General features: G+C 43.7%; 1 protein-coding gene across 12 annotated transcripts in view; it reads left to right on the top strand.

Moving 5' to 3' along the window:
- ENTPD5 (ectonucleoside triphosphate diphosphohydrolase 5 (inactive)) overlaps nucleotides 1-13186 on the top strand; it is a 56145-nt gene that overhangs the window by 29731 nt on the left and 13228 nt on the right. For all 12 annotated transcript variants that reach the window (XM_034937804.3, XM_034937801.3, XM_057299756.2 and 9 more), the window contains 5 exons: nucleotides 1402-1688; nucleotides 2681-2760; nucleotides 6423-6566; nucleotides 12274-12349; nucleotides 12591-12626. In XM_034937804.3, the coding sequence (XP_034793695.1) occupies nucleotides 1472-1688; nucleotides 2681-2760; nucleotides 6423-6566; nucleotides 12274-12349; nucleotides 12591-12626 (553 nt within the window). In that variant the 5' untranslated portion in view covers nucleotides 1402-1471. The remainder of the gene's footprint in view (nucleotides 1-1401; nucleotides 1689-2680; nucleotides 2761-6422; nucleotides 6567-12273; nucleotides 12350-12590; nucleotides 12627-13186) is intronic.

The raw sequence follows: 13186 nt of genomic DNA, 5'->3' as shown, positions 1-13186 counted from the left end.
GGCACCCGCCATCATGCCCAGCTAATTTTTGTATTTTTTTAGAGGCGGGGTTTCACCATGTTGGCCAGGCTGGTCTTGAACTCCTGACCTCAGGTGATCCGCCCGCCTCGGCCTCCCAAAGTGCTGGGATTACAGGCATGAGCCACCACGCCCGGCCTAATTTTTGTATTTTTAGTAGATACAGGGTTTCACCATGTTGGCCAGGCTGGTCTCGAACTCCTGACCTCACGTGATCCACCTGCCTTGGCCTCCCAAAGTGCTGGGATTAGAGGCATGAGCCACTGCGCCTGGCCTGTGTATTTTTTTTGTAGAGACAGGGCTCTCGCTATGTTGCCAAAGCTGGTCGTGAACTCCTAGGCTCAAGCAATCCTCCCACCTGAGCCTCCCAAAGTGCTGGAATTATAGACTGGAGCCACTGTTCCTGGCCCCCACCCTATAATTAAAAGCAAAGTGGCTGGGCGCGGTGGCTTATGCCTGTAATCCCAGCACTTTGGGAGGCCGAGGCGGGTGGATCACGAGGTCAGGAGTTCAAGACCAGCCTGACCAACATGGTGAAACCCTGTCTCTACTAAAAATACAAAAATTAGCTGGGCATGGTGGTGGGCCCCTGTAATCCCAGCTACTCAGGAGGCTGAGGCAGGAGAATCACATGAACCCAGGAGGCAGAGGTTTCAGTGAGCTGAGATTGTGCCACTGCATTCCAGCCTGGGCGACAGAGTGAAAGTCCGTCTCAAAAAAAATAAAATAAAAAAAAGCAAAGGTCATTATGTTAAGTGAAACACGCCAGGCTCAGAAAGATATATACTGCATGTTCTCACTCATATATGGGAGCTAAAAAAGTTGATCTCATGGAAGTAGAATAGAATGACAGTTACCAGAGGGGCTGGGAAGGCTAGTGGGGTGTGGAGAGATTAGGAGAACTTGGTTAATGGGTACAAACTTACAATTAAATAGAAGGAATAAGTTATAGTGTTTGATAGTTCAGTAGGGTGACTCTAGTTAACAATATTTTATTGTGTATTTCAAAGTAGCTAGAAGATTTGAAATGTTTCCAACACAAACAATGATAAATGTTGTAATAGATATCCTAGATTCTCTGATTTGATCTTTACACATTGTCTGCATATATCAAAATATCACATGTATTCCATAAATATGTACAATTACTCTGTATTTTTAAAAACCAAAGCATGGGAAAATATATCTTCAGTTCCAATTTCCTTTTGGAACTAGATACCCTTCAGAAAAGGTGCTAAGAGCCCACATCACCCTGGTTTAGCTTGTTGTACAGGTTATTAGAATAGGGAAGGAACACCTTGGGCCCAGGAGTGAGTGTTTCTTCTTTTACAGGTGTAACTAAAAAAGCTAGTTGGTCTAACTTGTGTGTCTTTGTCCTATAAGCCTCTGCAGGTGTGTGAGCAGGACTGCTTCTGCAACAAAAGCCTCCACCGAGCCACATCTTGGGAAAAGAATGGCCACTTCTTGGGGCACAGTCTTTTTCATGCTGGTGGTATCCTGTGTTTGCAGCACTGTCTCCCACAGGAACCAGCAGACTTGGTTTGAGGGTATCTTCCTGTCTTCCATGTGTCCCATCAATGTCAGCGCCAGCACCTTGTATGGAATTATGTTTGATGCAGGGAGCACTGGAACTCGAATTCATATTTACACCTTTGTGCAGAAAATGCCAGGTAAGTGCAACTGGGACCCTTAGTAGAGTCTGTAAATCCACACTTTAGCATCTCCTCCCAGAAACAAATATGCTGAGAGTTTATTATGTGAATTACAGAATCTCACACCTAGTGGATGTCTTTCTTCAGAGAACTTTGGACTACAGTTGAACATGTGGTTTATTTATTTATTTTTATTTATTTGTTTTGTTTTTATTTTTTAACTTTTTTTTTGAGACAAGGTCTTGCTTTGTTGCCCGGTCTGTAGTGCAGTGGCATGATGACACATCACTGCAACCTTGACCTCCTGGGCTCAAGCAGTCCTTCCACCTCAGCCCCCTGAGTTGCTGAGACTACAGGCTTGTGCCACCATGCCCAGCTCATTTTTAAATTTTTTTATAGAGACCTGCTCAGGCTGGCCTCAAACTCCTAGGCTCAATTGATCCTCCCACCTCAGCCTCCCAAAGTACTGGGATTATAGGTGTAAGTCACCATGCTTGGCCAGAACACATGGTTTAATTCAATGTGAAATTAGAAGAGAGCTGGGCTGTCTGTAGTCTGAAACCCATGTGTTCAAAAAGAATAGTTATAATTTGTTCTTCCTCTTTAAACATGGGATACTCCAGGGATCCATAATATTCAGAATATGGGGAGTGGTTTTGGGAGAAGGATCACATGAGAATTTCACTGCCATCCTTGGACATGAGGCTAGGAATCCCTGAAGATTAACTTTTTCTGAATTGTCAGTGTTTTTTCCTCAGGTCACTTATGGAGCCTGGGGAAAGGTGGAGGAGTTAGGTGTCCACCAGAGAAATGGTAGCAGAAATGGACCCTCAGAGGTTGCTCTAGTCCCTCTTTCCAGTACTCCTGCAAGACATTCCTCACAACTAGGATCATTTGGGATAACTTCAGGGAAGTCATAGGAAAACTTACAGAGACAGAGCCCAGCATCTGAAGCAGCCTAACTTTTGGTAACCAGCTCTCTCTTCTGTTTTGTTCCATGGACAAAATAGGACAGCTTCCAATTCTAGAAGGGGAAGTTTTTGATTCTGTGAAGCCAGGACTTTCTGCTTTTGTAGATCAACCTAAGCAGGTGAGTTTCTTATGATTTGATGTTTAGATTCTCAATGCCTTGATAACTTGACCACACCACTGCTGTTAAATATTTCATGCTATTCACTAATGAGATTGAGATCATGTGTGAGATCAGCTTTCTCTCCTCAGCTAATCTCCTGGATAAAATTAATTACATTTCCCACGCTCATGAGGGCTGGGTGGAAGAAGACTAGAAAATTGGTTGTGGTAATGCAAGGATGACACTAGCTTTTAAGAGATTACTCCCTAGGTACTTAGTGTTTAAAATTTTGAGTTGAAGCCATCAGTTGTATTTGTTCATGTAAGCGCAGAAGATAAACATGAAGTTCTGTAGGGTATGATGTATAAACATGGCAGTTGAAGGCATGGTGAGCAGTGAATTCCATTTCAGAGTGCCTTGATGCAGGATGGAACCATATCTATACTTGAGAAATTAGGCAACAACCCATGATGACAAAAATCTTTGGTGGTAGAAGATGAATAGAGAGTTTGTGGCGACTATATTTCACATTTGAGCACCTACAACATACTACATCCTATGTGTCTGAGGCCATGTTGAAATAAAATAGAATAATGCAGAATGTTAAACTTGGGGAGCAAATGTAAAGGTATTTATTGTTCATTGTCACAAGAATAATCATTACCCAAATGCTTGATGTTAAAAATGATTTGAGTTTGGAGAACTGAGAGGATATATGGATATATATACATTTTCTTCTTCTTCTTTTTTTTTTTTTTTTGACGGAGTATCGCTCTGTTACCCAGGCTGGAGTGCAGTGGCCTGATCTCGGCTTACCACAACCTCTGCCTCCCGGGTTCAAGCAATTCTTCTGCCTCAGCCTCCCGAGTAGCTGGGACTACAGGCATGTGCCACCATGCCCAGCTAATTTTTGTATTTTTAGTAGAGACGGGGTTTCACTATGTTGGCCAGGCTGGTCTTGAACTCCTGACCTTGTGATCCGCCCATGTCAGCCTTTCAAAGTGCTGGGATTACAGGTGTGAGCCACTGCACCTGGCCCCGAGAGGATATATTTTCTTAGTTCAGTAGCACATGGATAGCAAATCTACTAGAAAAATTTGGAGCTGTTCAAAAGAAACTACCATCAGAGTAAACAGGCAACCTACAGAACGGGAGAAAATTTTTACAATCTACCCATCTGACAAAGGGCTAATATCCAGAATCTGCAAAGAACTTAAACAAATTTACAAGAAAAAATCAAACAACCCCATCAAAAAGTGGGCAAAGGATATGAACAGACACTTCTCAAAAGAAGACATTTATGCAGCCAACAGACACATGAAAAAATGCTCATCATCACTGGCCATCAGGGAAATGCAAATCAAAACCACAATGAGACACCATCTCACACCAGTTAGAATGGCGATCATTAAAAAGTCAGGAAACAACAAGTGCTGGAGAGGATGTGGAGAAATAGGAACACTCTTACACTGTTGGTGGGACTGTAAACTAGTTCAACCATTGTGGAAGACAGCGTGGTGATTCCTCAAGGATCTAGGAATAGAAATACCATTTGACCCAGCCATCCCATTACTCTGTATATACCCAAAGGATTATAAATCATGCTGCTATAAAGACACATGCACACATATGTTTATTGAGGCATCATTCACAATATCAAAGACTTGGAACGAACCCAAATGTCCATCAATGATAGACTAGATTAAGAAAATGTGGCACATATACACCATGGAATACTATGTAGCCATAAAAAAGGATGAGTTCATGTCCTTTGTAAGGACATGTATGAAGCTGGAAACCATCATTCTGAGCAAACTGTCGCAAGAACAGAAAACCAAACACCACATGTTCTCACTCATAGGTGGGAATTGAACAATGAGGACACAGGGTGGGGAACATCACACACCGGGGCCTGTCGTGGGGTGGCAGGAGCGGGGAGGGAAAGCATTAGGAGATATACCTAATGTAAATGATGAGTTAATGGGTGCAGCCCACCAACGTGGCACATGTATGCATATGTAACAAACAAACCTGCACATTGTGCACATGTACCCTAGAACTTAAAGTATTAAAAAAAAAAAAAAATACCAGGGTCAGGGGTATATTTGAATAGTAAATAAATTAATTAATTAAAAATAAATAATTAAAAAAGAAAAATTAGGAGCTGTTGAAAGCAACTATATTATTAGAAACTGACTTGGCATTTAGAAAAGGTGATCATGTTGTAGTTGCTAACAATAATGATCAAAGGGCAGTCAGATATCAGAATAGAAGTTCATTCAGGGAAATAGTGGATTTAAAATAATGGTTTTCATTTATTACAAATTGAGCATCTACTGTGTGCCATATGATGATACAGGAATGAGCCTGACATGTTCTTTAGGAGATCATCAAAAGTATGGCATCATTACTGCCACAGCTTGTGTGGTAACCACATGCACTATGCCTCATGCACACAACAGTTTAGTGGTGGTAGGCAGCATATCTACCATCCCACACTTGAGGAAACCAAGTCCCAACAAGGCCAAGTGACCTAAGTTAGGCCACAGGGCTAGCAAGCAAGTCTTCTGACTCTAACTCCTGTTTTCTTCACTATACCATCCTAAAGCTGATTTATATATAAGAAACATGAAATAATCAGCCAGGTGCGGTGGCGCATGCCTGTAATCCCAGCTACTCAGGAGGCTGAGGCAGGAGAATCGCTTGAACCCGGGAGGCAGAGGTTGCAGTGAGCCGAGATTGTGCCGTTGCACTCCAGCCTGGGTAACAAGAGCAAAATTCCATCTTAAAAAAAAGAAAAAGAAATAATCAACTAAAATGATCACAATATAAAAGAATAATTTGGCCAGGCACGGTGGCTCATGCTTGTAATCCCAGCACTTTGGGAGGGTGAGGTGGGTGGATCACTTGAGGTCAGGTATTCGAGACCAGCCTGGCCAAGATGGTGACACCCCGTCTCTACTAAAAATACAAAAATTATCTGGGTGTGGTGGCATATGCCTGTAATCCCAGCTACTTGGGTGACTGAGGCACAAGCATCGCTTGAACCTGGGAGGTGGAGGTTGCAGTGAGCCAAGATCACAAGATCATGCCACTGCACTCCAGCCTGGGTGACAGAGCAAGACTGTCTCAAAAAAAAAATAATAATAATAATAATTTTTTATTAGGACTGTCAAAATGAAATGGATTCTCCTTTTTTTTTTTTTTTTTTTTTTTTTGAGACGGAGTGTCACTCTGTTGTGCAGGCTGTAGTGCAGTGGCATAAGCTTGACTCACTGCAACCTCTGCCTCCCAGGTTCAAGCAATGCTCTTGCCTCAGCCTCCCGAGTAGCTGAGACTACAAGTGTGTGCCACCATGCCTGGCTTATTTTTGTATTTTTTAGTGGACATGGGGTTTCACCATGTTGGTCAGGCTGATCTCAAACTCCTGACCTCAAGTGATCCACCCACCTTGGCCTCCCAAAGTTCTGGGATTACAGGTGTGAGACACCACTGCGCCTGGCCTGGATTCTCCTTCAAAGTGGCCCACTTCTCTAGGTTTCTCCTGCTACAGAGCAGAGAGAGGTTGGAGCCCTATGCCACCTCCCTCTTCTTGCTCCCACAAAGTATGTTGACAGAATAGACCAGTGCCAGCCACTAAATGGATCGTTCATCAGATGAACGGGTTATCTCTTTTGAAGGGTGCTGAGACCGTTCAAGGGCTCTTAGAGGTGGCCAAAGACTCAATCCCCCGAAGTCACTGGAAAAAGACCCCAGTGGTCCTAAAGGCAACAGCAGGACTACGCTTACTGCCAGAACACAAAGCCAAGGCTCTGCTCTTTGAGGTAAGTTTTAAAACTGCATCTTGGATCATTCTGCCTTTTTCCCTATATGAATACTTTATGAGTTTTTAGCCTTTTGGAATGTGACCACTACCTTCAGTATTCCACCACTGCCAAAGCACTGTGATGACTCTGACCACTTGTTATAGCTAGTTGTTTACATTTTTAACTATCACTCTTAAATGTATAGAGCTTTTCCTAAAAAATTTAAAGTACTTTCTATCTAGGATATTCTTCATTCTTTTTATTTTTATTTTTATTTTTTGAGATGGAGTCTCACTCTGTCACCCAGGCTGGAGTGCAGTGGCGCCATCTTGGCTCACTGCAAGCTCCATCTCCCAGGTTCATGCCATTCTCCTGCCTCAGCCTCCGGAGTAGCTGGGACTACAGGCACCTGCCACCACACCTGACTAATTTTTTGTATTTTTAGTAGAGATGGGGTTTCACTGCGTTAGCCAGGATGGTCTCGATCTCCTGACCTCGTGATCTGCCCGCCTCAGCCTCCCAAAGTGCTGGAATTACAGGCATGAGCTGCCGCACCTGGCTGATATTCTTCATTCTTTTAGATTTTTAAAGCAGAATCAGAAGTCATTTCTAATCAACTTTATTAAGATAAACTTACATACAATAAAATATATCTATTTTAGGCTGGGCACGGTGGCTCACACCTGTAATCCCAGCACTTTGGGAGGCTGAGGCGGGTGGATTGCCTGAGGTCAGGAGTTTGAGACCAGCCTGGCTAACATGGTGAAACCTCATCTCTACTAAAAATACAAAAATTAGCTGGGCATTGTGGCGCACGCCTGTAGTCCCAGCTACTCAGGAGGCTGAGGCAGGAGAATCGCTTCAACCCAGGAAGCAGAGGTTCCACTAAGCTGAGATCACACCACTGCACTCCAGCCTGCGCAACAGAGCGAGACTGCATCTCAAAAAACAAACAAAAAAAAATTATCTATTTTAGGTGTACAGTTAAATGAGTTTTGACAAGAAATAGAAATTTCCTCATGCTCTTTTATAGTGAGTTTCCCTCACCCCTGAAACCAACCAATCACTAATTTGCTTCCTGTCACTATAAGTTTTGCTTATTCTTTTCATATAAATGGAATTATACAGTTTTTATTTTTATTTTTGTATATCTGGCTTTTTTCCTCTCAGCATAAAGTTTTTGAGAAGAATAATGGAACTTTAAAGTTTGATTTTTTTTTTTTTTTGGGAAACAGAGTCTCACTCTGTCTTCCAAGCTTGAGTGCAGTGGCACAATCTTGGCTCACTGCAACCTCCACCTCCCAGGTTCAAGCAATTCTCCTGCCTTAGCCTCCCAGTTAACTGAGATTACAGTTATGTGCCACCACACCCGGCTAATTTTTATAATTTTTTTTGTAGACATAGGGTTTCACCATGTTGCCCAGGCTTGGTTTCAAACTCCTGAGCTCAGGCAGTCCACCTTCCTTGGCCTCCCAAAGTGCTAGGATTATAGGAACAGGCATGAGCCACCACGCCTGGTGAAGTCATATATATATATATATATATATATATATATATATATATATATATATATATATATATATACACATTTTTTTTTTCTGTTGCCCAGGCTGGAGTGCAGTGGCACAATGTTGGCTCACTGCAACCTCCGCCTCCCAGGTTCAAGCAATTCTTCTGCCACAGCCTCCAGAGTAGTTGGGATTATAGGCATGCGCCACCACGCCTGGCTAATTTTTGTATTTTTAGTGGAGACAGGGTTTCACCATGTTGCCAGGCTGGTCTCAAACTCCTAGCCTCAAACTCCACCCACCCCGGCTTCCCAAAGTGCTGGGATTACAGACGTGAGCCACTGCACCCGGCCCCAAGTCATATATTTCAATTCCCTTCATATTCAGATCAAAAATTTAAGTATAGAGAGTTTTGTTAAATTCAGTATTTTTATTTTTATTCTTATTTATTTATTTATTTATTTTTTGAGAGGCGGAGACTTGCTCTGTTGCCCAGGCTGGAGGGCAGTAGTGCGACCTCAGGTCACTGCAACCTCTGCCTCCCAGATTCAAGCGATTCTCCTGCCTCAGCTTCCCGAGTAGCTGGGACTACAGGCATGCGCCACCACTCCCAGCTAATTTTTGTACGTTTTAGTAGAGATGGGGTTTCGCCATGTTGGTCAGGCTGGTCTCAAACTCCTGACCTAAGGTGATCTGCCCGCCTCAGCCTCCCAAAGTACTGGGATTACAGGCATGAGCCACTGTGCCCAGCCAAACTCAGTATTTTTAAATTTTATTGTATATATTTGTTATGCAATAAACATGTAAGTTAATAAAATTTAAATTTCATGTTGTGAAGAATATAAGCAGAATCTCATTATAACAAAAAATCAGGCTCGGTGCAGTGGCTCATGCCTGTAATCTCAACATTTTGGGAGGCCAAAGCAGGAGGATTGCTTGAGGCCAGGAATTTGAGACCAGTCCAGGCAACAAAGCAAGACCCCTATTTCTACAAAAAAAATTAAGTCCCGGTGCGGTAGCTCACGCCCAAAATCCCAGCTCTATGGGAGGCCAAGGCGGGCAGATCACCTGAGGTCAGGAGTTTGAGACCAGCCTGGCCAACATGGTGAAACCCCGTCTCTACTGAAAATACAAAAATTAGCTGGGCATGGTGGCTCACGCCTGTTGGTCAACTACTCAGGAGGCTAAGGCAGGAGAATTGCTTGAACTTGGGAGGCGGAGCTTGCAGTGAGCCGAGATCACGCCACTGCACTCCAGCCTGGGCAACAGAGTGAGACTCTGTCTCAAAAAAAAAAAGATTGAAACTGAAAATCATAGTAGGCCAGGCGCGGTGGCTCATGCCTGTAATCCCAACACTTTGGGAGGCCGAGGTGGGCGGATCACCTGAGGTCAGGAGTTCAAGACCAGCCTGGCCAACATGGTGAAACCATGTCTCTAATAAAAATACAAAAATTAGCTGGGCATGGTGGCAGGCACCTGTAATCCCAGCTACTGGGGAGGCTGAGGCAGGAGAATTACTTGAACCTGGGAGGCAGAGGTTGCAGTGAACCAAGATCGTGCCGTTGCACTCCAGCCTGGGTGACAAGAGTGAAACTCTGTCTCAAAAAAAAAAAAAAAAAAATCATGGCAAAAAAGGACTCTGTATTACAGGCGTACTAATCCCCTGAATCCATTTTCCTTTGACTGTCAGTACAGAGGACTTAAGTCACTTATCCAAGGATGAGCAGCCTAGTATGTCTCTGTGAGAACCTGAATCCTGATTCCTGATTTATTCCTCATTTATTCAACATAAGAGTGCTTACTGGGCCAGGTGCAGTGGCTTACGCCTGTAATCCCAGCACTTTGGGAGGCCAAGGCGGGTGGATCACGAGGTTAGGAGATCGAGACCATCCTGGCTAACATGGTGAAACCCCGTCTCTACTAAAAATACACAAAATTAGCCAGGCGTGGTGGCAGGCGCCTGTAGTCCCAGCTACTCGGGAGGCTGAGGCAGGAGAATGGTGTGAACCCGGGAGGCAGAGGCTGCAGTGAGCTGAGATGGCGCCACTGCACTCCAGCCTGGGTGACAGAGCAAGATTCTGTCTCAAAAAAAAAAAAAAAAAGTGCTTACTATGTACTGGGTACTGGTGAAGTTACTGGAATACATTCAGCAGGGAACCAAAAATACAAAAATGGTCTTTGCACTCCTGGAGCTTACATTCTACTTCAGGAAGACAGAAAATAAACATCTGAACAAGTCAAAAGAAAGTTATGTTAGGTTCTGCAGGTGCTATGGAGGGAAAAAAAAAAAAAAAGCAGGGAAAGGCAGGTAGGGAATCTGTTGATAGTGTGGGGGAAATGCTATTTTAAATAGGACAGTCAGGGAAGAAGTCTTTGATAAAATTCAGTTGATCAGAGATCTTAGGGGGATGAAGAAGCAAGTTACACAAGACATTTGTGGGAAGAATATTCCAGGCTAAAGAAACAGCAGGTGCAAAGGCCAGAGGCAGGTATGTGCTTGGTATGTTAGGAACAGCATCCAGGAGGTCAGCATAGCTGGAGAGGAAAGAGCGATATGAGAGGTAAGGAGGCGGTAACCTCAGAGAGGCAGGGTTAAGGGGTGTTTATCATGTAGGATCTCAAAGGCCAGTGTAATCACTTTGGCTTTTTCTTTTTCTTTTTTTTTTTTTGAGACTGAGTTTTGCTCTTGTTGCCCAGGCCGGAGTGCAGTGGCGCTATCTCCACTCACTGCAACCTCCACCTCCCGGGTTCAAGTGATTCTTCTGCCTCAGCCACCCAAGTAGCTAGGATTACAGGCATGCGCCATCATGCCCGGCTAATATTCTATTTTTAGTATAGATGGGTTTTCACCATGTTGGTCAGGCTAGTCTCAAACTCCTGACTTCAGGTGATCCGCCCGCACTTTGGCTTTTTCTATAAGAAGGAAGCCACTGGAAGGTTTTTTGTTTTTTGGCGTTTTGTTTTGTTTTGTTTTGTTTTGTTTTGTTTGAGACAGAGTCTCGCTCTTGTTACCCAGGCTAGAGTGCAATGGCGCGATCTCGGCTCACTGCAACCTCCACCTCCTGGGTTCAAGCGATTCTCCTACCTCAGCCTCCCAGGTAGCTGGGATTACAGGTGCCCACCACCATGCTAATTTTTTTGTATTTTTAGTAGAGATGGGGTTTCATCATGTTGGCCAGGCCGGTCTCGAACTCCTGACCTCAGGTGATCCACCTGCCTTGGCCTCCAAAAGTGCTGGGATGAGAGGTATGAGCCACCATGCCCGGCTGCCACTGGAAGGTTTTGAGCCAAGGAAACACATGATTTGACGTCCATTTTTAAAGCACCGTTCTGGCTGCTGTTTTGAGAACAAACTGTAGGATGGGGGAGAAAAGTGGAGAAGGCAAGAGCAGAAGCTCTCTTGCTGTGCTTCATCCTGTTCACTTATCTGTCTTTAAAAGTTTGTTTATATATAACTTAACTGGTTTTTCCTGGTTGAAACAGGATCCAGAGGTCATTATGTGGTATGTTTCATCCATCAGAAATGAGAACAGCAAACAGACTAGCGTTCTTCCTATCCTATTTGGAGAATTCTTTTTTCTTTCTCTTGATAATTATATAAACATAAGACATTAACACCCATATCAATGGTCTGTATTATGGAGAGGCAAGATGTTTTTGCAAGATCTTCATTCCCATCTCCTGAAACAGGATTCCTTAAGTCTAGATCTGGAGTCTCCCCATGCTCTAGAGACCCTAGCCATGTGCCAGAATCTGACAGGAGCTGGTAGCAGAGTACCTCAGCCCTTAGGTGTGAACTTCACCACAGCGGGTTCATGTCAGCTCATCTAAGGAATGGAGTGGGAAGGCTCCTCCTAGTTTCCAGTGTATGTCCAGGTAGAGTTTATCAGGTTTAAAAAGTTACAGGATCCTGATTTGAGCTGGCAGGGTTAAATATATGCCTTTCCATAGGTCCAGTTCACCTATACATTTAGATGGTTTGGTTTAGCTTTACTTAAAGTCAAAGGAATCTCTGTGTTTGTGTTTTTGCAAGAAACTGGTAATGGCTTGCCTAGTTTCTTCTCTAGTTTCTTAGGGCAAAGGAATGAGTTTTGCCAAAATTTTATCTAGGAAAAATGGAGTAGTTTTCTAAGTCTTACAGGACACTATCAAAATATGGAAATCTATTTTATTGCCTTAGGGAATTCTTTTTTTTTTTTTTTTTCCTTTTTCTCTAGGTAAAGGAGATCTTCAGGAAGTCACCTTTCCTGGTACCAAAGGGCAGTGTTAGCATCATGGATGGATCCGACGAAGGTGGGAGAGGTGTTGATATGCGTTCCAGGGGGAGAGGGGCAGGATCAGTGAAAGATCTAACTAAAGGAACTGGGGCCAGGAATAAACAGAAGGAATGAGATAGCAGGAAATAGAAGACAGGGAGAAGGGAACATGTGCTCTAGACATGGAATTTAGAGAGGAAAAAAAAAAAAACCAAGGATGGGGCCAGGAAAGAGAAAAAATGCTCTGGGATCTAATCCTTGTCTTTCTTTCTTTTTAGGCATATTAGCTTGGGTTACTGTGAATTTTCTGACAGGTAATACATCCTCAAGTTTATCTTTAGAGCTTAACTAGCTTTTACATGCATAGTCAGAAGAGTAAAAGCCCTTTCTTTCATTCTGTATTGTTTCTTCTTCTTTAAAAAAGGAAAAGAGGCTGGGTGTGGCAGTTCATGCGTGTTAATTCCAGCGCTTTGGGAGGCTGAGTTGGGCAGATCACTTGAGGCCAGGAGTTCAAGACCAGCCTGGCCAACATGGCGAAACCCCGTCTCTACCAAAAATACAAAAATTAGCTGGGCATGGTGGTGTGTACCTGTAGTCCCAGCTACTCAGGAGGCTGGAGAATCACTTGAACCCAGGAGGCAGAGGTTGCAGTGAGCTGAGAGCCGAGATTGCGCCACTGCACTCCAGGCTGGATGATAGAGCAAGACTCTGTCTCCAAAAAGGCCTTCCAAAAAAAAAAAAAAAACAACACCTGCCTTGAAGGCCTCTGCTGCAACAAGAGTCCTTCTGAGTTGACATTCACCTGCAGCCTTGGGGCTGGGGAGCAGTGGAGTATGTATGGAATACCTTCAGTGTATGATAAGAGCAAGAGAGA

This window comes from Pan paniscus, chromosome 15, assembly GCF_029289425.2.
Source record: "Pan paniscus chromosome 15, NHGRI_mPanPan1-v2.0_pri, whole genome shotgun sequence".
In the NCBI taxonomy this organism is placed as follows: Eukaryota; Metazoa; Chordata; class Mammalia; order Primates; family Hominidae; genus Pan; species Pan paniscus.
This window is presented reverse-complemented; position numbering and strand designations above follow the sequence as displayed.